The sequence below is a fragment of the Cucurbita pepo genome, chromosome LG14 (assembly GCF_002806865.2).
Source record: "Cucurbita pepo subsp. pepo cultivar mu-cu-16 chromosome LG14, ASM280686v2, whole genome shotgun sequence".
NCBI classification, from domain to species: domain Eukaryota; kingdom Viridiplantae; phylum Streptophyta; class Magnoliopsida; order Cucurbitales; family Cucurbitaceae; genus Cucurbita; species Cucurbita pepo.
Window position 1 is genome coordinate 2,680,457 of NC_036651.1, and position 24,331 is coordinate 2,704,787.

General features: G+C 31.6%; 3 protein-coding genes across 4 annotated transcripts; 2 read left to right on the plus strand and 1 right to left on the minus strand.

Annotated features, from left to right (window-relative positions):
• The first annotated feature begins 9,270 nt into the window (after positions 1-9,270).
• Positions 9,271-11,892, plus strand: LOC111810919 (abscisic acid 8'-hydroxylase 1-like). Its single transcript, XM_023697764.1, has 7 exons — positions 9,271-9,537; positions 9,642-9,960; positions 10,112-10,498; positions 10,603-10,771; positions 10,863-10,969; positions 11,133-11,251; positions 11,343-11,892. Exons 1-7 carry the CDS (start codon positions 9,350-9,352, stop codon positions 11,434-11,436), a joined length of 1,383 nt encoding a protein of 460 aa, XP_023553532.1. The 5' UTR covers positions 9,271-9,349; the 3' UTR covers positions 11,437-11,892.
• Positions 11,893-15,677: 3,785 nt separating this feature from the next.
• Positions 15,678-19,500, minus strand: LOC111810334. Of its 2 annotated transcripts, XM_023697042.1 has the most exons (8): positions 19,125-19,500; positions 18,862-18,930; positions 18,518-18,547; positions 17,739-17,771; positions 17,211-17,281; positions 16,384-16,465; positions 16,211-16,303; positions 15,678-16,006 (listed from the first exon to the last, which is right to left on the minus strand). In XM_023697042.1, the coding sequence occupies exons 1-8, from the start codon at positions 19,230-19,232 to the stop codon at positions 15,944-15,946; spliced, it is 549 nt and encodes a 182-aa protein (XP_023552810.1). In that variant the 5' UTR covers positions 19,233-19,500; the 3' UTR covers positions 15,678-15,943. The 2 variants fall into 2 exon arrangements, with proteins under 2 accessions (XP_023552810.1, XP_023552811.1); XM_023697043.1 differs by lacking the exon at positions 18,862-18,930.
• A 2,507-nt stretch (positions 19,501-22,007) lies between these two features.
• On the plus strand, positions 22,008-23,106 carry LOC111810341. Its single transcript, XM_023697053.1, has one exon. The coding sequence runs from the start codon at positions 22,394-22,396 to the stop codon at positions 22,994-22,996; it is 603 nt and encodes a 200-aa protein (XP_023552821.1). The 5' UTR covers positions 22,008-22,393; the 3' UTR covers positions 22,997-23,106.
• Positions 23,107-24,331: the final 1,225 nt, after the last annotated feature.

Genomic DNA, 24,331 nt, shown 5'->3' on the forward strand with positions numbered 1-24,331 from the left:
AAAAAAAAAAAAAAAAAAAAAGTAGACTTTTTTATTTTTTCTTTTATTTGCCTCTCTCCCCCCCTGGTTTTCTGTCTGCACTTTCTAGTGGTTTTCCACAAACTGTGGCTTCTCTGGTATTCTGGATTTTTGGCCCATAGACTATCAATCTTTATTTATTTATTTATTTATTTATTTATATATTTTGAAGTTTACGTTAATTTGTTTCTATTTAAATTTTAAATTTTGTGTTTAATACAATCATCAATTTTTTAAAATATTAAGTAAGTCCATAATTTATAAAAATATTCGACATTTTTTAATTTGATTAATAATTATTTTAATATTTTCCAATGTAAACCATTTGGAGTAATTTCAGGAGACAAAATAATAATAATAAATAATTATTATTTTGGTTCTTCTAATTTTGACTTTAGTTTCATATTTTTAAGATATATATTTTGATTTTTTTTTTTTTAATACTTTAGTGTTTCATTGTCTATTGTTGGTAGATATTATCTGTTTTAGTCTGTTAGGTATTGATGGGTTTTAAAATGCATGTACTATGAAGAGGGTCTAGCTCTATTCTGACTAGTGTCTCGCACCGTTCGATGACTGGCTTTGATATCATTTGTAATAGTCCAAGTCCACCGCTAACGGATATTATCTGCTTTAACTCGTTACGTTTTGCTGTTTCCCTACCGTTTTAAAACGTGTTAGCTAAAGAGAGATTTTCACACTATTACAAAGAATGTTTCGATCCTCTCTCCAATCGATGTGGGATTTCACATTCATTCACTAATTTTTCTTAGAAAACACTTAAATGAGAAGCCAAACATGATAAAATGCTGAAATGATTGGTGTTAGTCAGTCAGTAAGTATACACTCATTTAAAAATAGTTTAATTTGTGGGTATAAAAGAATTACATAACGTGATCATGTTACAAGGAAATGCCAAAAAATCAAATATCGAATTTAAATTCTATATCGTGGTCGGAATTCTAGACCGCGTGCCATATAAATAAAAAAATTAAAAAAAAAACAAATATATATTAAATTTGTATTGGAAGAGTTGCACTAAAATATTAATTAGAATATTAGTTAATAATAATAATAATAATAATAAAAGAAGTTGTAGGGTTGATTCTTTAGTCAAAGATGCAACTTGTTTAGAGGCACTTTGGTATAGATTTATTGGAAGCACATTTCTCAATTATTTTTATTTTATTTTAATTTTATTTTAAAAGCCAACTTTAATTGTTCTTTTCACTTTTTTATCTGTTCAAATTGTTTTGGATAATTCACCACTTGTCATTTTCTAAATCATTATCTTCCAATTTTATTTTATTTATTATCGTCTTAATTTTAATTTTAATGGATTCTATTACCGTTCAATTCTCATACTCCACCTCGACTTCAGCACCAAGATCCAATCGATGGTAAGTTCGATTCCACTAATTATCATTTAGGGTTGAATTGCGTGGGTTCAGTTTTAAGATTCCTTAAATATAACTTCGTTGCTGCATCCATAGGTATTTGTGCTTGATCCATCATGACCGAGGGAGGAGAAGAATAGTGAAAGCGAGTCCCCTGCTAACAACCAAGGAAGGAGGGAGAAAGCAGAAGCACTTGTTCGTCTACATGCCCGGGGAAAATTCTCTCTCATTCACACGCTCGAACAACGCACAAACTTGTTCGCATGGGATCAATTCACACTCCAACCATAGGTACAATTAGACCAGTCTAATTTTATTCACGTAGACTAGTCTAGTTCAAATTAGTGAACCAGTATGCATGAAAACCTATATGTCTGTATGAAAATTACCGTTCACAACACAAGACAATTACATATATGTATCTATGAGGTTTATAAAAATGACATATTTCGTGCATGAGAATTACATTATACTATATGATATAGCCTCGAGGTGAACTATACTATCTCTTTGTAATACAGTCTAATCGCAATCATCTCTATGTTCATCTGTCTATGTGCAAGAGAATTGACCAGTTTTAAACGATTTTATGCGCTTTAATTTTGCGATAATTATACGAAAGATTATATAAGAGCCATAACGAGAAAGGCTTCTAGCTGTCATGGGAGACTATCATCACATTAGCGTCGGTCAACATACATACGATAACAAACAATCATTAACCCATTTTTATATATAAAAATAATAATTTTAAAGTCACGTAGACAAGAAGAAAATATCAAATTCAAAATGTTTACGTATGTCATTTTCAAATTATTTTGTTCGATAAATCTTTATTAATCATAAAAAGCAGGTTAATCTTGAAGTGGGACCCGATGACTTGTGATTTATTATTATTATTATTATTATTATTATTATTTTGAAGGTGATAAGGAGTTAAGGATATATATGATGTTTTAGAAAGAAAAAAAAAAAAATCAAATAAAATTAAAATATTTCAGAGAATGATTTAAGTTTACAAAAAGGGAATAAAATACAAATATAAAAGGNCATTAAAATTATTGCAAGTGGAAGATCTGAATCTGTTTCTCCTTTCACTATAAAAAGTATATAAAAAAACAAAATGATAGCTGTAACCCAAGTAACTACATTTCTCCCTCTTCATAGCCACACCTTTCCTCAACCAAATCCAATTCACAAATTTTCTTTTTCTTTTTCTTTTTTTTTCTTTTTCTTTTAATTTTAATTTTAATTTTAATTTTAAGAAAATGCCCAAAATCTACCCTTAACTCCTTGTCTCCCCTATTTCTCACATTCTCCTAATTATTTACACCTTCACTCTACTACCTACCCGGACCCATCAATGGCTCACCTTCTACTATTCTCCATGCTCGTTAGTTGACTTATTATATTGATATGGATGTGTGAGATCCCATATTGGTTGGAGAGAACAACAAAGCATTCTTTATAAGGCTGTGGAAATCTCTCCCGAACAGACGCGTTTTAGAAACTTTGAGAGGAAGCCCAAAGAGAACAATATCGGCTAGTGGTGGACTCGGGCTGTTATAAATGGTATTAGAGCCATACATCGGGTGATGTGCTAGCGAGGAGGCTGTTCCCCGAAGGAGTTAGACACGAGGCGGTGTGCTAGTAAGGACGCTGAGCCTTGATAGGGGTGGATTTGATAGGAGTCCCACATAAATTGGAGAAAGAGTGTCAACAAGGATGCTGGGTCTAGAAGGGAGGTGGATTGTGAGATCTCATATCGGTTGGGGAGGAGAACGAAGCACCCTTTACAAGCTCCCTAGCAGACGCGTTTTAAAAACCTTGAGTGGAAGCCTGAAACGGAAATCCCAAAGAGGACACACTAAGCCTCGAAGGGGAGGAGACGCAGGGCGGTATGCCAATGAGGACGTTGAGTCTCGAATGGGGGTGGACACCGAGCAGTGTGCCAACAAGGACACTTGCCTATAGAGGGTGGATTGTGAGATCCCGCATTGATTGGAGAGAGAAACGAGTGTCAGCGAAGATGCTAGGTCCTGAAGGAGGATGGATTGTGAGATCTCATATCGGTTGGAGAGAGGAACGAACCATTCTTTATAAGAGTATGGAAACCTCTCCCTAATAGACGCGTTTTAAGAACATGAAGAGGTTATCAGTAAGACACTGATGAACCAACGTAGTAGCCATCGTGAAAAAATCTATCCCTGCCGTATTTTGAAAATCGATATTATATATAATTGAAAAGGGAGAAATTTATACTTTAAATAGAAATGTTTAGAAGTTGTAGTAGTGGGTTAGTGTTATATAATATATAATTAATTAATATAAAGTGGGAAGCAAGCTGTATATGAGCAAGTTTTAATAAATAATTAATAAAAATAAGTTAGGAAAATCTGTTAAAGCAAAGGTGAGAGAATATGAAGTCCACTTGATTGATTTCATAAAAAGTTTGGTTTAGGGAAATTATGTATTTAATAATACTATCATGCTCATATTACCACTTGCTTTTATGTACATAATTGGTTGTGTCTTTGGTGTAACCCTATCTTTCTCGCCCACTCTTTCCTCCAAATTAATATATAATTATTTTTATTTCGTTTTTTTTTTTATTTTTTTGAAAACTAAAGTTACTTTAGTAAATTCTTTCCATCTACTTTTCATTAATTTAAAAATAAATAAATGGTTAAATTTTAAATTTAACTCAGTTACATCCGTCCACTCTAGTATAGTCAAATATTGTTACCTCCACACCTCATCTAAACCACAACTAATATAAGTGACTTTACAGATGTCTTCCATGTCTCAACAGTAACTTAAACTTACATGATACAATAACATACATCTTTGAATTTTCAATCGTCCATGTTCAGACATGATTAGTCCACGTCGCAACCCATTTTTAGGCTGGTAGGCTCTATGATAAACAAGTGAACGTTGGTATCTCAAACGACAACCACAATGTCTATGTTTAAAAAATCAATGTGTAACTTGTTCAAGACCACAGTTAGCAGATATTGCCCTATTTGTGTTTTTTTGTTTGGAGATTTCCCTCAATGTTTCCACATCCTTACCAGGAACGATTTGTTTCCCTCTCAAACCGACGTGGGATCTCACAATCCACCCTCTCTAATTAACGTGGGATCTCACAAAATGTTTTGTAAAACGACCAATTACTTCTAGAGTCCACTTCTTCCTCATACTAAAACGACACGGAGTCAAATAGAGATCGTTTTCATAAAAGACGAGATCGTTAAATGAAAATGAACTAACAATGGATCGAACGAAAACTCAATCATTCAACTTAGTAAACTCATCGAGATTTAAATTGGAAAAAGAGATACTAACGGTGAAGAATAACCAATCAACAGAGGAACATGAAACCATTATAGGAGAAACAGTTGAATTAATGAACAAGTTGTTACAACCACAGATTGATATGTTAGACTAAACCTTGAGGTTGACTTTTCATATAAAAAAGAAACCATCCTTATAATATTAATATTGATAGTGTTTGTAATATTAAAAAAAACACGAAATCGACACGGATTTATAATTAATAAATTAATTTGTAAAATTAAATAGATGAAAATGATGGATGGATGAATTATATGCATTGGCAGTGTAGAATACAACCTTTCAGGATAATTTCCTTCTCTTGTACATATCCATTGCAAACATTTTATTATTTTATTTTTACAAAAAAAAAATAATAATAATAAATTTAAAAAAAATTAAAAAAAGAATAAAAAATTATTAAATTATGACAACTGGCTAAGGTTCTCAGGATTTGGCACATAATAAGCAGGTGTGTTCATGTTGTACAAATTTCTGTACCTTTTTTTATTTTTATTTTTATTTTTTATGAATCTGTAATAATTGACTTGAGATATAAAAGAAACTCTGTATTTCTGCTTTATTTATTTATTTATTTATGTGTATATATTTCATTTGACTGTTTTATCATTTATGACCGCTGACTTTTATGCCCCACAAATTCTTCCAAACCAAAATTATATTTGTTTTTAGTTTTTATTTGGTTAAATATTAAAAATTTGTTCTACTTAATTTAATGGTTTTTGTTTAAAGTTCTTAATTAATTATACTTTACCATAAAATTTAAGAACCTTCATAAACGCTCGTAAATATGCAATCTATTAGATCATAAATATTAAAATATAAAATGACATGAACAAGAGACATCAATCATACAATATGCTTCAATGAAGATGTGAAGAAAATATTGTTGAAATTATCAAAAGATATTTCAATTCATGCCACATCCAAGAAGAATAAAGTTTCATATTATAAATTTTGGGTGGATTACAGAGAGTTATTGTATTTCATTAATGTATTTTAAGACTTTTAATTTACTTTATGGTTAATTATAGCCATTAAATATGAATGTTACAACTCTTGGAATGTCTTGAGTAGTTTCATTTTGAGGCTATACAAAGCGATGTATGTTGTATTTGTAAGTAGACTTGGAAAATATTATTAAAAAAGCATTTGTGCTGTTCTTTATCCCATGGCTAAGTTTCTTTGCAATTCTATGTAGTTTAGGTTGCATGTAGAATCATTCATGCTCGACATGATCAATCTTGCTTGTGGAGTGATTCGAATCTCAAACAAGTGTTTTTTCCTTGAGATATTCGATCAACAAGGTAATCCGAATCTTATTCCCCTCGTATTGATTCCTTATTATATCATAAAATTTTAATGATTTTAAGCATGCAACTTAAATTATGTAAAATTGTAAAGAAATTTAATATCGATCTAATAATTTTTTTTTTAGAAAAAGTTATTTAAAGTTTAAGGAATTTATTAAATTATTAAAATTTTCAAATATAAAAACTATATTATAACAAGTTGTAGTTAATAGACTAAATCAATTAAATTTTTTTTCATAGTTAAATGGATTCAAAATTCAAGAATTTAAGTCTATGATATTAATAATTTTAATATATTTTAAGATGAAACTAATGTTGACAAATTTTTCACATTAATATATTAAAAAAAATGTGAACCATTTTGGACTAGAATTACAATTTTCATGTATCCCTAGGTTTTGACATTCAACTTTGACAATTAATTATGAGAATTATTGAACCAACCAAATAAATTACAAATAAGATGCCTATTAATTACCCTGAAAACTTACCTGCCTAAATAATCAATTTAACTACTTTTATCACACACAAATTAATTAATAATTAAATATATATATATATATATATAAATCAATATTAAAGGAAATTCATTTTTATAATTTCTCAATCACATTTTTGTTTTATTTTCTAATGTTTTTAAAATCCATTATAAATAGATTTTTTTTTTGTTAGAAATTAAGTTTAAAATTTAAGTTAAATTTATGGTATTAAATTTCATAGTTAAATATGTTTTGTTTGGAGCAGCTCTAGGTAACCTCTTGAAATTTTTTTAAAAATGCATATGGGTGAGGATAAAGTATGTTGGAAGGACTCATGTTGGTCTGTGTAGATCATGTTAGTGAGATTCAACATTGGTCGGAGAGGGGAACAAAGCACTCTTTATGAGGGCATGGAAACCTCTCTCTAGCAGAATTGTTGTAAAATTGTGAGACTGACAGTGATACGTAACGAGTCAAATCGAATATGGGCCTTAACAATAATAAAACCTAATGACATTTTTTCCACACAAATTCATATAATGAAAAGGGAAGAAGTTGCAATAAAGTCCAAACATAAAGACATTGACATTTTTGGTCATGGTCAAACTTGATGGAGGTAGATGCAACTACTACACACACACTTGCTTTTAGCCTTCATTAATGCACAAAGGCAAAATGCATCACCATGTCCTTTGAATTCAAAAGGGATGGGAGCTAGCATTAATTCCCCCAAATCAATTTCATTTCTCCCCCTTCTTTCGTTCATCTATTTATTAGCAGCACCGTGTACGAGTGAATTGCGCGTATACAGAATACTCTAGTTACTTACTCAAATAATTTATACATATATTATTCACTATGACAGATATACTAATCGTAGTTGTCTCAATTGACATACGAGGACAAAAATTAATACTCTAATGATATTCGGAGATAAATAATTAATTAAAATAACCGTAACTAATTTTAATAATTTTTTTAATGTTTTAAGTTTCGTATTTTTAAGAATTGTTTTTTTTTTCAAATACAAAAAGACATTTTAAGTGACATATATGCAATTTGATGTCCTAACGTAAATATAATATAATCAAGACTTTTGATCAATAATCATTATTTTATTAATTAATTTAGGGCTATATAAATTAATATTTTGACTCTCTCATTTGCATAATTATTTTTTTTCATTATTGAAGAAGCAAAAGTCAACTCCATTGGTTAGTTGTGCATGCATGCTAATTAGATAAGGTTTGATGAAAAATTATATATTGTGGGACGTTGAGTAATTGGGTGTTTGTTGAATTAAAATTTTTAATTATAAATTTTTAAAATTTTCAAAAAGTATATAATTATAAATTTTTAGGGTCGGTATTATTTTTTTCTCAAGGTTTTACAAATCTGTACAAATGCCGATCGATTCTATTTAACGGATTTATAATAACGAGAAAAAAAGAGAAAAATTGGTTGCATGATCTAACTAGCTCTCGGGCACCTAAGATTTTAGGTCGAAGTTGATGGGATTAAAATTGTTCATGAAGAGATTGTGAGACAATTAACAAATCTCACACAAAATTGACGGTTAATATTGTTAAAAAAAATGTTAATTATATGACTACTTCTAACACATGACCTAATTTTCTCTCTCTTTCTTCAATTTTTATAAAATAAACGGTCGGTAATTTTAAAATGAACACGTAATTAATATTGGAATCGATTCTTTTTTAAAAAGTAAAAGAAAAGACATGTCTCGATATAAAAAGCTGTAATCCTTAAAGACGCATATAGAGATTACATGTACTAAACGATTATACAATTAGTCAATGTTTTAAATCGGGCTGTTGGTATGAATATTATTATCCAAAGTTGATTAAAAAAATTAGTAGAAGGTCGGAGTTTATTTATTTATTTATTTATTTATTTATAAGAGAAAGGAAGAGGAGATTAGTGAGTGTATTTAAAATAATGGAAAAGGTTGTTAAATATTTATAATACAAAGTCCCCTTTTGTCTTAGCCAAAGGACATTTAATTTTAAATTTTAAATTTTTAAATTTTAATTTTTTTACAATTGCAACCTCTCCTGATCACTAGCGCCACTCTTTATCTAACAAAAATAATAATATTAAAATTAAAGTATCCCCCACACGCTATTTTTGTAGTCCTTTTGGCTTGGGACACGTGCTCTCTTAGTCCCTTTCCTTCTTAGCTTGCCTTCATCTCTCTCCCTATAGTTTAAAAAACAAATTAAAAAATTAAAGTAAACGACCGTCACAATGTAGCTGACAGCTTTGTATCGATAACCCCACGAGAAAAAACTCATAAAAGTGACTTGGGTTTATGTCTGACTGAGGAAAATCGTAACAGTGTATTGGGTTTATGCCTGATTGATGAACGTATGAGCTAAGAACCGTGAAAGTGTGTCGGGTTTATGTCTGAGTGTGAAATTATGTCGGATTTGTGTGTGCTCGGTAGTTATTTGGGTACCTACACGGGTTTAAATCTAGGGTGATTATTAGGAGACAGTTATATTGTGAGGGAGGAGGTGATATGATTTTTATTTTTAGGAGGTAGGGGAGAGAGAAGTATGAGCTGGAAGGAGATTCCGTGTGTGCGCCTTGAGCTGTATTGAAAACCCCTTTGTGTGTGTTATTTGCTTGTTTCCTTCCCTCTTTCCTCGCCCCACTCCATCAAAACACTATAAATACCCCTTTCTTAATCCCTTTTTTCTTCACCCTCCTAATTTCTTCTCCCAATTTCATCCATACGCCATAAACCAAACAACTCCGAAACATGTTCTGTTTCGCCGCCGTCATCGCCGCCTTCTTTCTTCTTCTTCTTCATTTTCTTTTCAAATTCTCCGCCCCTGCTCGCCGGAAACTTCCCCTTCCGCCGGGCTCAATGGGCTGGCCTTACATGGGTGAAACCCTCCAACTCTACTCTCAAGATCCCAATGTCTTCTTCGCCTCAAAGAAGAAGAGGTTTTTATTTGTTTCTCTCTCTGTTCATGTTTTTGGGTTTGTTTCTCAAATGGGTTTTGATTAATTTGATTAATTTGATTGATTTTGTTGTGTTTTGATTACAGATATGGTCCTATTTTCAAGTCCCACATATTGGGTTATCCTTGTGTGATGGTTTCTAGCCCTGAAGCTGCTAAGTTTGTGTTGGTCACTAAAGCTCATCTCTTTAAGCCTACATTTCCAGCCAGTAAAGAAAGGATGTTGGGCAAAAATGCCATCTTCTTTCACCAAGGTGACTACCATGCTAAATTACGACGCCTCGTTCTTCGAACATTCATGCCTGAAGCGATTCGAAACATCGTCCCGAGTATCGAATCCATTGCTAAGAACACTGTTCAATCATGGGATGGACAATTGATCAATACCTTCCAAGAAATGAAGATGGTATAATACAGTTCTTCCTCAATTCTTTACATTAAAAACAGAGTAAAAACAGAGCAAAAACAGAGCATCTCTGTTTCTTATTCATATACTCTGGTTTTTTTTCGAATGGTTTGTATATTTGGTTAATTATGTTCTTCTTGTTCTTCTTCAGTTTGCATTCGAGGTTTCTTTACTTTCGATATTTGGAAAAGAAGAAGCTCTTTACTTCGAAGACTTGAAGCGATGCTATTACACACTTGAAAAAGGGTACAATTCAATGCCGATAAACCTGCCAGGAACACTCTTCCACAAGGCCATGAAAGCAAGGAAAGAGCTAGCACATATCTTAACCAAGATCCTCTCAACCAGAAGAGAAATGAAGCGCGATCACAACGATCTCCTTGGATCTTTCATGGGTGAAAAGGAAGGCCTCACCGATGAACAGATCGCCGATAACGTCATCGGTCTAATATTCGCTGCTCGGGACACGACCGCAAGTGTTCTAACATGGATCTTGAAGTATCTAGGAGAAAACCCAAGTGTTCTTCAAGCTGTCACTGTAAGAATCATCTCTAAACTTAAACCAAAACCCAAATTCCACTTTCTTTTCCTAGAGCTTAGAAATAAATTGAAATGAATTCTCCTCTGTTCTTGGGTTTATAGGATGAACAAGAAGCAATCATGAAGGAAAAACAGAGTGGAGATGATAATCTCACCTGGGCTGACACCAAAAACATGCCGATCACTTCAAGGGTGATTCAAGAAACTCTAAGAGTTGCTTCAGTTCTATCATTTACCTTCAGAGAAGCCGTGGAAGATGTAGAATTTGACGGTAAGAACACAAACCCAAGAAAAAAAAGTTAAATTCTGAAATCAAAACCCATTTTCATCTGTTTTCTGATTCAAAAACTCTCCATCTTCAGGCTATTTGATTCCAAAAGGATGGAAAGTTCTTCCTCTTTTCAGAAACATTCATCACAGCCCAGAAAATTTCCCTCAACCAGACAAGTTCGATCCTTCAAGATTCGAGGTAAAAACAGAGGAAACAGAGCACAGTGTATTTATTTATTAATTGCTGGCTTGCTTACTTCATTTAGAAAAACAAGAACATATTCTTCTTCCCTTTCCTTTTTCCCACACAAATTTGGTTTAGCCCAAACATTCAATGATTGTGTTTATTATGATTGAAACAGGTCCCTCAAAAACCCAATACCTACATGCCATTTGGCAATGGAACCCACTCTTGTCCAGGAAATGAACTGGCCAAGCTCGAAATGCTCGTTCTTCTCCATCATTTAACCACCAAGTACAGGTCGGTAATTTCTCAATCTTTAACCTTCAAAATCATCTGATCCAAGAAGACCCATGTGATTGATTTGGCTGTTGGCTTGAAATTTATGCAGATGGAGTGTAGTGGGCGCTCAAGAAGGCATTCAATACGGTCCTTTTGCGCTTCCCCATAATGGGCTTCCCATTAAAATCTCTCTCAAGAAGTAAAAACAGAAGAACACAGAAACCCAGAAAAAAAAAAGATCAAGAGAAGAGAATACGAAGATTGTTCCAAAACTTTGAGTGAAAAATTCAGAAAAAGTTTCTAAAAATAGAAATAGAGCAATGGAAAACTGTTGTCTAAGGTCAAATCAGCATCAGTGAGGTAAAGAAGAATCAGAAACAGAGGAAATGTGCTCTGTTATGGTTTTTTGGGCAAAAGGGGACAGTTTCTGACTCGCAAGAGAGTCATTATAGTTTGGATATACTTTAGAAAAACCCAACGGTCCTGATTTTTTGTGAGTTTTATTCTTTTTTTTTTTTTTTTAAATTTTACATGAAATGAATGGGGAAAAGTCCTCATCTGTATTTACTTTACTTTTACATACCAATTTTGTTGTAACCAAAAATTTCCACGCAAGGCTAATAAGTATTATAATATAAGTTCTCTTCCTATTACTCCCATCACTAAATGCAAGGGTATAATGGTAATTTAGATGGGTCGGTCGGTCAGTTGATTGGTATTATGCGTAAACTCGTAACAATATGGATCGATAAAAGAATTAGAGGGATTTAATATTTTTATTATTAAGGTAGAAAATACAAAAATTGGGAATTTAAGAGAAATAAAATGAAATAAAAATAGGGGAAATTATTAACTAAAAAAAGTAAAAAAGGGTTTATTATTTATGTATTTAAGAGTCAAACAATGAACAGACAGCCAAACATGACCATGACGTGTTGACTTAAAATGCTGGAAATAAATCATCTCATCTACCCTAACCCTTTTGAATATTCGACATATAATAAATAAATATATATTAATTAGGGAATTTAATTCTCTTCCTCCCTTTTCTCAACTTTGACTTTCCCATGACTATTATTTATTCAACACAAAAAATTAATGTTATATTAAATAGATTCTTCTATGTTTCCAATGAAAAAAAGCCACGTGACTTACCTTATCTCTCTTTAATTATTCAATTTTCAAATCAAAATATCTATGAATCATTCAAATTTTATTTTGTTTGTTTGAATTCTTAAAATTAAAAAAAAAAAGGTGAAAATGGAGAAACGTAATTTCTTAAAGTTGAAAATGGTAAGAATTAATTTGATCTCATTAACGAGAGCCAATAGGTAAGTAGAAATGTCCATTTTGTCGACAAGACTCAAAACTCGCTAAGAACAAGAAGATATCCCGTTTTGATGGAGCATAAGCAAGAGAATGGGAAACATTTTCTCAATTAGATAAATACGGCCAAGGACAGAGGACGGAATTATATTCCCCGTCCTTACCTAATATAAATATTTTTAATATATATATATATATATATATATATATATATATATATATATATATATATTTCTTTTACTATATCAAAAAAAATAAATTAGTTAGTTAATTTTAAGACTAATTATATTGCCCTACCCAACCTCGTACACATTTTATTGGCAAGTAATTGAGCCATGATAAAGTTAACGATCTTTCTTGGAAGGTTTTTGTTATGACATAGTCCCACATGAGAAAGTATCTAATTAGGGTTTAAGACTTTAGGAGTCTTTTTTTTCTAATCGAGATTTAAACGGATTATCCGAGGTTATTAGCCAATTGAATATACTTACAATTTTTTTACAAACCAACAATGCACATAAAACAATTAAAAATGAAAAAAAAATTATATGGCTATTTATTATGTTATTATTAGTTAAATTGCCAAAGAAAAAATGATGTGGCTATTTATGATGCCATTATTAATTTAAATTGAACATTATTTCTAAATAAATAAAACAATTGGAGATTCAAACGTTAAACACAAAAAATATTTGAATTTTATTAAATACTTAATTAGATAAATATTTAAATTAACATATGATATAATTTACCCTAATAATTATTAAACTAGCTACTAACCGCTGCTGTTTCCGTTGACTTTCTCCTAAAATGAATAAATCATTTCTAATTTTTAATTCTTTCATATTTTATATTTTTTCAAAGTACTTTAAAATAAAATCAATTTTTCATCCTTTCTTACTATAAATTATAATTATATTTTCTTTTTTTCTCAATGGCTTATTTAGAATTTTTTTAATTAATCTCATTTTTTCTCCATGGTTTATATAAAAATTTATTAATTTATTCGACATTTCAAATCTACAACCCTATCACTTAAAAAAAAAAAATTAAAAGCTTTATATTATAATAAATACAAAATTTAACATACAAATACTTCAACGACCTATTTGATATTTTAAAAATTTTAATACTTACTATATACAAATTTGAACGACTTATCAATTATGTTTTAATGTTTATGACCTATTAAATATAACTACAAAATTTCATAATCGACGATGTTTGATTTGTAAATTACAAAATAAGAAACAAAATCAGATAATAATATATATTTTCCGATACGAAACTTGTTCAATAATTTATTTATTTCAGTTCGAGGTCAAAGTTCAAAATCTCAAAATTCTAATATTTATTGGAGAAATGATGTACTTACTAGCTGTAAGATTATTATAAGATAATGGTCGAAAGTAAGCGAAATTATTATGAAATGATGAGAGAGAGAGAGAGACACGTGGCGCCACAAAAGGAGCTGAATTTGGTTTGCTTGCATTCGTGGCTGCCACCTTTTATAAGAAAATATATTTATATATATTGCATGCTTCATACAGTTTGTTTTATTATTTATTTTATTTTCGTCCAATGCATATCTAAACAATTATAAACAAAATTGGCCACAACTTAGACAATTTCAACCCAAAATTGTCATAAATATTTCTATTTTATCAAAAATAAAAATAAAATATCGTAAACTTATTTAAAAAAGATGTTAAATATTTATAATGAATTTTGTATATAAATATTTACCTATATAAGTATTTTGATCGCCCTTCTATAAATATCTTGCTTGGTACATCAAATCAAAACTATTGACACGTGTATATTTATCAACGAATAAAATCTAAAAGATCTCGCTAAAATAAAAAAATAAAAAAAAAAGTCTAGGAGGACTTAAAAATCTACCATTGTATTAATTATAAAATTGACTTTAATTGTATTATCGTAATGGAGCTTCCTTCTATGAAATCTCTTCCGATTGTCGTCATGTTGAATATCAAGTTTTGGTTTTGACATTTTGATGCGTTGTCATTGCTTAGCTTCATTCATTAATTGTAATCAATTTCAAATTTGCCGATTCAATTACACATTACATCACATCACAATATTGTTCCTAATTTAGATTATTTAAATAATCATCTCACATCACATCACAATATTGTTCCTAATTTAGATTATTTAAATAATCATCTCATTAGGTTCTAATCGTATTGCTTATATTGATGCAAATATTAATTTATTTATCCTTAAATGCTATATTTACCTTTTTTTCTTTGGGAGGAATTCACTTGCTTTTAATTAAGACTCCTTGCCACGTGGGATGCAAAGCAAATATGGAGGATCCTTTAGAGATACAAGTAATACCAAATTTGGAAAATATAAAAGTTGACAAACAATGTGCTACCAACAGGTGTTAGAAGCCATGCTATGAATTGCTCGAGAATTTAAACCATCCATATCGAATTTAAACCATTCATATCAAGAGAATATGTTAGCTATCTTTAATGCTATGCTCACTTAGCACCTCAAAAACTAGTTTGTTTGATAGTCACTATTAAGGAGGTAAAATGGATTACCTAAATGAGATAATGCTATCCAAGTATATATTATAGCGAGTTAACAATTAGTTATATATCAATTTCGACTATAAGTTTTTAATTAATTGATTCCAAATATTTGAATCAACCTAAAGGAGTTCAATGAATTTGAAATAGTGGTTCATACTTAGCATGCTAAATCACAAGAAATAACATAAATTTAGAGCAATTCAAACGATAATCAATTAATTTAATTGGCAAGCCATTTCGTGGATAAACATGCCAATTCATCCAACCCTGCCTAAAAAAGGTCAATCACTCCTTTTCTTAGAGAGCTCAGAATGACACCTACACCACATACACATATAAATATCTAACATATAGATGTATATACTACGTAAGCATCCAGTCGTGGAACGTTTGCATCAAAAAATACTTAATGGTTAGGGTGTCCTTTATGAGATGTTGCACATAAATTTTCAACTCATCATGAATTGCGTGTACAAATTCCATTGCAAAGAGGATGTTAAAGCCTACCAAAGATATCTCTAGAGAGAGAGTGAAGGAGAAAAACAAGGGCCATATAGAGTTCTAACATAGCTGATGCTTGATGGGGCATTTAATATTTCTTTGTTACAATACAGAGTGTATGAATTATACAGAATAAAACATGTAAAATTGCAGACGTGACATAAATAATAAATATAAAGCTTGAGCTAAGCTGAAGAAACTGGCACATAAAACTACCCAAGTGAAATCTAGTACTAGATTAAATACTGACCTTGTTATTTAACAGCAATTCTTGGATGTAAACACATGGGATGGCAACAGCGAGTCGGAGGAGCATCGGTCAAGTATCGAAGGTCGTTCTGCTAACACCATCATCTGCATAAGCTCTGCATCTGTTTCTTAGCTGTGGAAGATTGCATGAATTCAGATATACAGGTTAGAAACTATGTCGTGAGTTTGAATTTCTTTGCAATGGTTTAAGCATGTTTGGTCAGCATTCTGGATTTTCTGATGTTTGATAGGCAATCAAAGTTTACTTTCGTCAGCATTCTTAAATTATTTATCCATTTGGAAGAGTTGGAAAAAGGTAACCAAATAAAAACTGCACCTTTTCAACAGCATCTTCCATGGCCGAGGCATCTTGCACTCCTTTCCTTAGGATATCAATACGGCCTTGAACATGCCGGTTCTGTTCCTCAGCCTAGAGAAGACCTTTATTTAGATTTACTGATGAAGAAAAGATGAGTTAAGTTGGTTTGATTAGTTACAAGTGTTGCTCACCGTTTTTAGCATGTCCTTCAAGTGTTGGATCTCATTCTTCTTTGTCATGGATAGATAATTGGCAATTTCCATTATGTTTGTCCTGCATTACATGTTATTTATTAACTCAAGAGAAATTCAATCTGTAAAGCTATGAAAACCCGACGACTGTGAAACCCCATTCCCATCCCATTGCATAAAAAAGAAAAACTAGAAGGGAATACGAGGGCATTTAACCACAAACTTACAGAAAATTTTACAATTGTACCTACGACGCCATAAGTAATGTATTGCAAAATGTACACACCATCTCCCAATTATAATAATCATCGCAATCAAATTCTCGAACAGAATTGTCACAATTTAACAAAAAAATTATACTTCTATGTCACTAAAAATGTTATAACAGAAGGGTTTAGGCTAGTTAACATTCTAACCGTTGTATAATCAACGAGTGTTTCAGGTGATTTTTCATTTATAAAATATATTTAAGATTTTAAAAAAATTAGTTCCTAAACTTAACTTGTTAATTCCTAAATTTTAGTACGTGATTAAAAAATTTGTAAATATTTAATCACATTTTTTCATATATTGATAGATTAACTTGTTTTGGACCAAATGTGTTCATAACCAACCAAGACAAAGTCTTTCCATCATAAAATTATAAAAAGAAATTGACACTTAAGTTTAAAAACTAAATTGTCACAAAGTATATGCTAATTTATTATAAACTAAAGTTCAAAAACTAGGTTAGTACCTTCATGGACCAAAAATATCTTTTTAGCCTATATCTAATTAGAACATTAAAATATGATCCAGAAAATAACCTGGCAGCAGAAGATACCTACTTTTTGGAATACAATGGGTCTAGATCTTGCTCTTCCAAAAGTTGTTCAACATTATCAAGTACAAGTCCCACCTGCATAAAGCAAAACTATTATAATGCAAGCAGAACAGTGACACGATGTTAAGAGGGAAAGTTATCTGCATACAGACACAAATGGCTAGCAATACATCACTTCAAACAAATCCCAACATATAAAATTGGAAATTGAGGAGAAGATAATCATTTTATAGCATGAAACATTACATAATGTCGATAACATTTACTATCATGCGAACCATCATGATCAACACTCCCATTTCCATTATTTCTTTCTCATCACTCATGTTTTTCCTTTTTCTTTTTTGATTGAAACCCGCCATTGCCTGTTTGGACTCCGATATCTTATACATTCAAACTAAGTTGAGTTTTTCAAAACTGAGATATCAATAGTTTCAATGAAGGTTCTCCCCGTAATCATATTGAACTTGTCCAAGAAATCATGCCCATACCTTAAAAAGTATTATTTCGTTCTCAGAAGCAGGAGAATTACCTGTGTTTCAACACATAATGACTCAAACTCGTCCTGTACATTTCAGACAATGGTAGTGTTATTGACCAAAAATTGCAATATGTAAAAAAAGAATTAAAAATGAAATGCTGTTGACGATCACACAATGTAATAGGAGAGAAGCTTATTGTGAGATTTATTTTGAGACAAGCTTATGTGATTGCCTACTGCAATGGGTGACAGAGACTGCACTAGTCTATGGTAAGCACCTTCTCTCAGGTGGTTGCCTGGGTTGCTTTTGCATCCCGCTGAGGAAGCCAATTTGCACTATACCGAAAGAAAATTATTCAACACTTTTTACATATTTTTTAGAAAATTTTCCCTTCCCATTCCCTTAACACTTAGAACCAGAAGCAATCAAATTTTTGGTTATCATTACCATGTGTTTGTATGTGTATATATACATAGAATGGCTAGCCGACCGTTAGCAAATATTGTCCGTTTTAGCCCATTACATATCACCTTCAGCCTCACGGTTTTAAAATTCGTCTACTAGGGAGAGGTTTTCACACCCTTATAAGAAATGCGTCGTTCCCTCTCCAACTAACGTGGGATCTCACACTCTACCCCCTTGGGGCCTTGTATCCTCGTTGGCACACCGCTTGGTGTCTAGCTCTGATAAAACAGTAAGCTAAGCATAGTATGTCATTAAGTGCCTCGTTGAGAAAAAGGTGAGACATAATCACATTACTAATTAAGAATTCCCGAAATGGAATTATCAGGATGGATTCTGAAGCAAAGCCTTGAATGGAAATATATACCTCTATGTTTCCATGCAAAGAAGTTATAACCTGAAAGTTTCGATGAACACCAAAATTCATTATTCCAATGACCAAGGAGACAAGAAGCAATAAGAAAATATGCAAATTATGAACAACTAAAGCAAATAACATGCTGTTAACCATTTAAGACAGTACAGAATTTGCACATGCAAGAAACTTATGAAGGATTTAAGCAAGAAAACGTCCTAGAACTGTATTACAATAAACTCGACATGCTCCAATTTAAATTAAATAATTACACTGCGTCCAAATGATACTAATTTGCTTTCACCTCAGCTTTCCGTAGAGGTAGCGGGGAGCATAAAAAGGCAACATACTAGTACCTGAATGAAAAGACGATGAAGATATTCTTGCTCCGCAGTCGTAAATCTCGAAAAGCATTCCCGGAACTCCTTAATTATGTAACAAAAAAGCACAACTACAGAAATTTTACCATCTCCTTCAAAATAAAAGTAGCCTAAAAAATCACTCGTGACCAAATTGCCAGTTGGAATGCTAATTCTCATTCCTAAGTACCAATTCCGCACCATTTCCATAAAAAGTATGAACAAGACATTATACATATTGCAGAAACTTTCGTTCTTACCTCCCTGGAACAGGAAGTGAGGAGAGAACGAACGGCAAGCTTGAATGACTTTTTCAGATCGATCTGGCTGGAGCTCACCGGCGTACCAATCTCGTGCTTCTTATCCATTTTCAAAACTTGTATACACTATGATCCCCAACCCTGTCTTGCTAAATTCTGCCTGAAATCAAACGATGCGGAAATGGCGCGACAGCAACGCAGCAGATGGAATAAATTAGAAAACAGCTGCCAGTGAAACGAGTCGGTGAGTCGACTCCAGTTAATGCCGTAGAGTCGCGGCGGCGGCGACGGCGAAGTGACGAACTGCAAGTGAGGGAAGAAATCGAAGTCCGAGAAATCTGAAGTAGTTAGCGAGCGGGAGATTTTCGGAGTAGAAAGCCGGGGGGAATTATGCAATATTTCAAAATAAAGGGTCGATACCGAAAATATTTGAAAAATATTATCAAAAAGGGGTTTTATCGGCCCATTGGCCCACTGGGCCGCACTAAAACAATTTTTCCCAACTACTTATAGTCAGTTGAATAATAATTGACAAAAAGAATATTCAAATTTCATGAAAATTTGTTAACGTCTATTTGATTTTAGCATTTTTCTCTAATTTTTATTAATTATTTAAATAAGTTTTGTTCGCGTGTGAAAGTTATGCATTAATAATTTTAAAACAAAATTTAATAAAAGATTAAAATTAAAATTGATATAATTATTTATTAATTTAAAATTTTAATTGATACCGTCTTAAAATTAGGAGTATAAATTGATATTTATCTATTGAGGATTCTTATTGGTCGGATTAATTGTCAAAAATTACTTCTTAATTCCTTTTATACCATCCTTAAAATATTAGTTTTTCTAAAAAAATACTCTTTTTAAAATAAAAAAAAAATCTCAAACGAACCCAAAATACACAGATTTTGCTATAAATAAAAACTATCTTTTACCTTATTGAGGAGTGAAATTATATTTTTACTCTCGGGGTAAAAAATATGAAATACATACAAAATCTCTCTCTCCTCTTTTTTCTCTCATTTTTTTCGTATCAATTTTTTTCTTCTCATTAATCAACTACGACATAAATTAAAAAGATATATATATATATATATATATATATATATATAATTATCGAAAGGGTGAAAAAAATCAACACCACCATGATTAAAGGCACTACCGAGATGAGAAAAAAAATTCATACCTTCCTCCATACAAACTTATTTTAGTTACCTGACCACTTTTTTATACGTTTTTAAATATTTTTTTACGACTATGCTTAAGATTTAGATCAAAATTTTAAAGAATTTGGACGTCTAGAAAACATCTCATATAAGTTTAAATTTTGAGAAATTATGAATTTGAGTTCAAATCAAATTAAATATTTTTTTAATTTTGTGTACAAAATTATGAAGAGATAATGAGGAAGATGACGAAGGGATAAGAGAGAAATTTCATAGTTATTTGATGTTTTTTTAATTAAAGAACAAAATTTCAAGACAATATTAAATCATGGTAAAATCGTAAGAAAAAATGACAAACTCGAGCGAAGACAAAATTTAATATTATAATAATCATTTATTTAAAATGTAATATTTTATGGCTAGTGCAAGTTAGCATAGATATCAAGAAAAGAAAATGGTTTTTTTTTTACTTCTACCAACATTTGGAAACTAAAAAGATATTAATTTATACAAAATGTCTCCTAAGGGTAAAGCATCAATAAAAATTTTTACTTTTTACTTTTAAATTTTGTCACAAAATAACCTTAAAATTATAAGAAAATCAATAATATTTATTTTAAATGGAAAAAATGATAAAATTTGACACAGGAACTAATGTGTAAAAATTAAAGACATCAATAATATTATTTACAAGCTAAATTCATTCGTAAATCGATTTACACACCTCAATTGCAAAATGAATAAAAAATTTATTTTTTAGAACAAATTTTAAAAGTTAAGAATAAAAAATAAAATTTATCTATGTTCGAGAATATAAGTTATCTCATTGTTTGTATTATTTAAGCATTAAAAAGAATGAGATTCTCCCTCCCCTCTCATCTATAAAAGAGTCTAATTTGTATTTTTCTCCCTACACTCAAGTTCATTAAAAACACGTAGCTCCATAGATTCTACTACCTATTATGGTTGAGTAAAGCCATATCTTATTCTAAACTCAATTTATTTGATTTCCCTTAGAATTGAAATGTATTTTTATTTTAAAGAAATGTGAAAAGTTAATTAAAACATATTTTAGTTTTTAGAAGTTAGTCTAAAAATTAAATATATAAAATAAAATGACAGGCATATATACATTGAGCTAGAAAAACAACTCAAAAATTTAGGTTTTCAAAAAATTTTTTGTATTAGTTGGTTGGCTGCCCATAGCAACCTAGATACAATTCACAATTCAACCAAATCCAACTTTTTGTTTTTAAGTTGTTCGGTTTAATTATTTAAAAATTTATACTTATCTATCATACATGTTACATTATTAATTAAAATCTCACCAAACTCAAATATTAAACCTTCACAAATACGATGTATCACTAATATGAGTTACGAACATTAAATATTCTTAATCTACAATATAATCTTAAAAGTAATGGAACTCTATTTTCAGGTTGACACGACAAAAACAAAATGTCAACCCATGGACGGGCTCAAAATTTTCGATTTTCTAAAAATTCAACCCCATCTAATTTGATTAAAAAAAAAATCTAACCCAACGAAACTCAACCCAATGCAACTCTTTATAATTTGGGTTGGATAGCGCAGATTTGAGGAGCTATGAAATGGAATGAACACTGGTGCAAGTGAAATGGATTCAAGTTTCAAAATTAAATCTAATTTATTCATTATGCTTTAAAAAAAGCATTTGTAATAGGTTCCTTAACATTGAATAATAGTCATCCAAGTTTGCAACTAAGGGGAAGGAATTAGCAGTGCAAGTTTGGTATTTTACTTTGGAAGAAAACAGAAAAAAAGTAAGAGGGATGTGAGTGGGCAAAGATTCCCAAGAACATTATACCTCTAAAAATTGCGGTATCACAACAGGGAGTTTTGTTTCTCGGAATTCAAATGCTTTGCAACCGGGAAAGGTAGAGATACCAAAACCTTCCCCAGCAGATTGAACTTCGAATTCCACAAAATAAATTTAAACAAAAATCAAATACCTAAATCCCTCAATTCAAAAGCAGAGTCAAATTACCTCATAATTTCGAAGAAAAATCGCCGCCGGATGTTGACGGCCTCACGAAATCCCCAATCTCCAACCGCCCAATGCCACCGAAACTGATCTCCGACGCAAAGCGCCGCACTCATCCTCTCGTTTGGCTCGCCGCCCTGCTCTGTACTGTAGTTTCGATCGCCGTCATAATCGGAGGCATCGTCATCTTCATCGGTTACCTAGTGATCCACCCTAGGGTTCCGATGATCGGCGTTATCGACGCTCATCTCGATAACTTCCAGAACGACATCGCCGGGCGTCTGGAAGTTCAATTGACGGTGGTGGTGAAGGCGGAGAACGATAACGCGAAAGCGCATGCGAGTTTCTCCGATACGAGTTTCTTCCTCCATTTCCTAGGGATTAAGATCGCGCAGCTCGTGGCGAGGGATTTCGATGTGAGGAAGAACAGTTCTCTGATGCTGCCTTACGTAGTGCCTTCGAATTCGATTCCTCTGACGCCGGAGCAGATGGAGGAAGTGGATTACGCGTTGAAGTCGGATGTGAGCCGGTTCGATTTGATCGGGGATACGAGAGTTCAATGGCGCGTTGGATTGCTTGGATCTGTTAAGTACAGGTGCCATCTTCATTGCGTGCTTAAATTTCATCCTTCTAATGGAACTTACTTCAGTCCGCCTTGCAGCTCCAGAGCTAAATAATTTCTCCCCTGTTCTTTAGGATCATCCTTTTCCTCCATTTCAAACCAATTTGGATTAGCGGAAATAAAAATTTCAAATAATTTCATGAGACATTTTCCTTCTGTTTCTTGGAAAATGTACGATTCGTATACTGTAGCTTTTTTTTTTCTTTTTTTCTTAATTATAATTTTTGAAGAACTCTTATTTAGCTTTTTAATTTATAATTCTGATATGATTGGTAAGGTTCCACCTCAGTTTTGGAAGTGAGGGAAACACCCTTTATAACTTTATAAGGGTGTGTAAAACTTATAGTACCCTTTAAAGCCTTGGGAAAAGCCCGGAAAGAAAAGCCGAAAAAAAGACAATATCGACTAGCGATGGACTTGGGCCGTTACAAATGGTACTAGAGTTAGGCACACCACAAATGATATCAGAGTTAGAACACCGGGTGGGGTGCTAGTAAGGAAGCTGACACACCACAAATAGTATCAGAGCTAGATATCGAACGGTGTGTCAGTTGGTATCAGAACCAAACACCGAACCGGTGTTTCAGTAAGGACGCTTGCACAAAGACGTTGGCCCAAAGGAAAATGAATTTGGTGGGTCCAACATCTATAGGAGAAAAGAACCATTGGACTTGGGCCCTTACTAATTTTGAATTTTTTTATTTAATTTTAGTTAGATTAATTGATTGGTTTTTGGCCAAAATAGTTTGATTTTAGTTGATTTTATCCATTTTGATTGATTTGAATTGGTTTTTAATCTTGTCATTATTGTTTAAAAAGTTTTAATTAAGTTTCTTATTATAGCATATAATATTTAATTAATTGACAAGAATTTTAGAAGAAATAAATAGGTAGAATCTAACCTAAGATTTTAATCCGTTGAAATAGAAAACTTAGGATAAGAATGGACTCATCTATTAAATTCTTTACTTATAAATGGAACATTTTTCATTAAATTTCAAATCCTAATTTTGAGCATAAAAAATGTGATTGATTAACAAAACTTTAAATTGATTAACAAATTAAAATTTTCAAACCCACTCCTAACTATCTAACTTAAAAACTAAGCCATTAAAATTTCGAAAAAAATAAAATAAAATCTAGGAATATTTTTCACAAATTTAAAACTTTCCTCCACACAATGGTTTTTGGTTCCAATTACAATTGAATCAAATAAACTTTGGACATCTTCAAATACATTGCTAAGGACCCAAAATTTTACACTTTCATCATAATCGAGACGATATGTTGACCAAATTTAACGCCTCATACTTAGTATTAACACGAGTGCTTCTAATATGTTTGGTCATCACTCACATGTGGAAATTTCTAGGTGGTCACCAAATATATA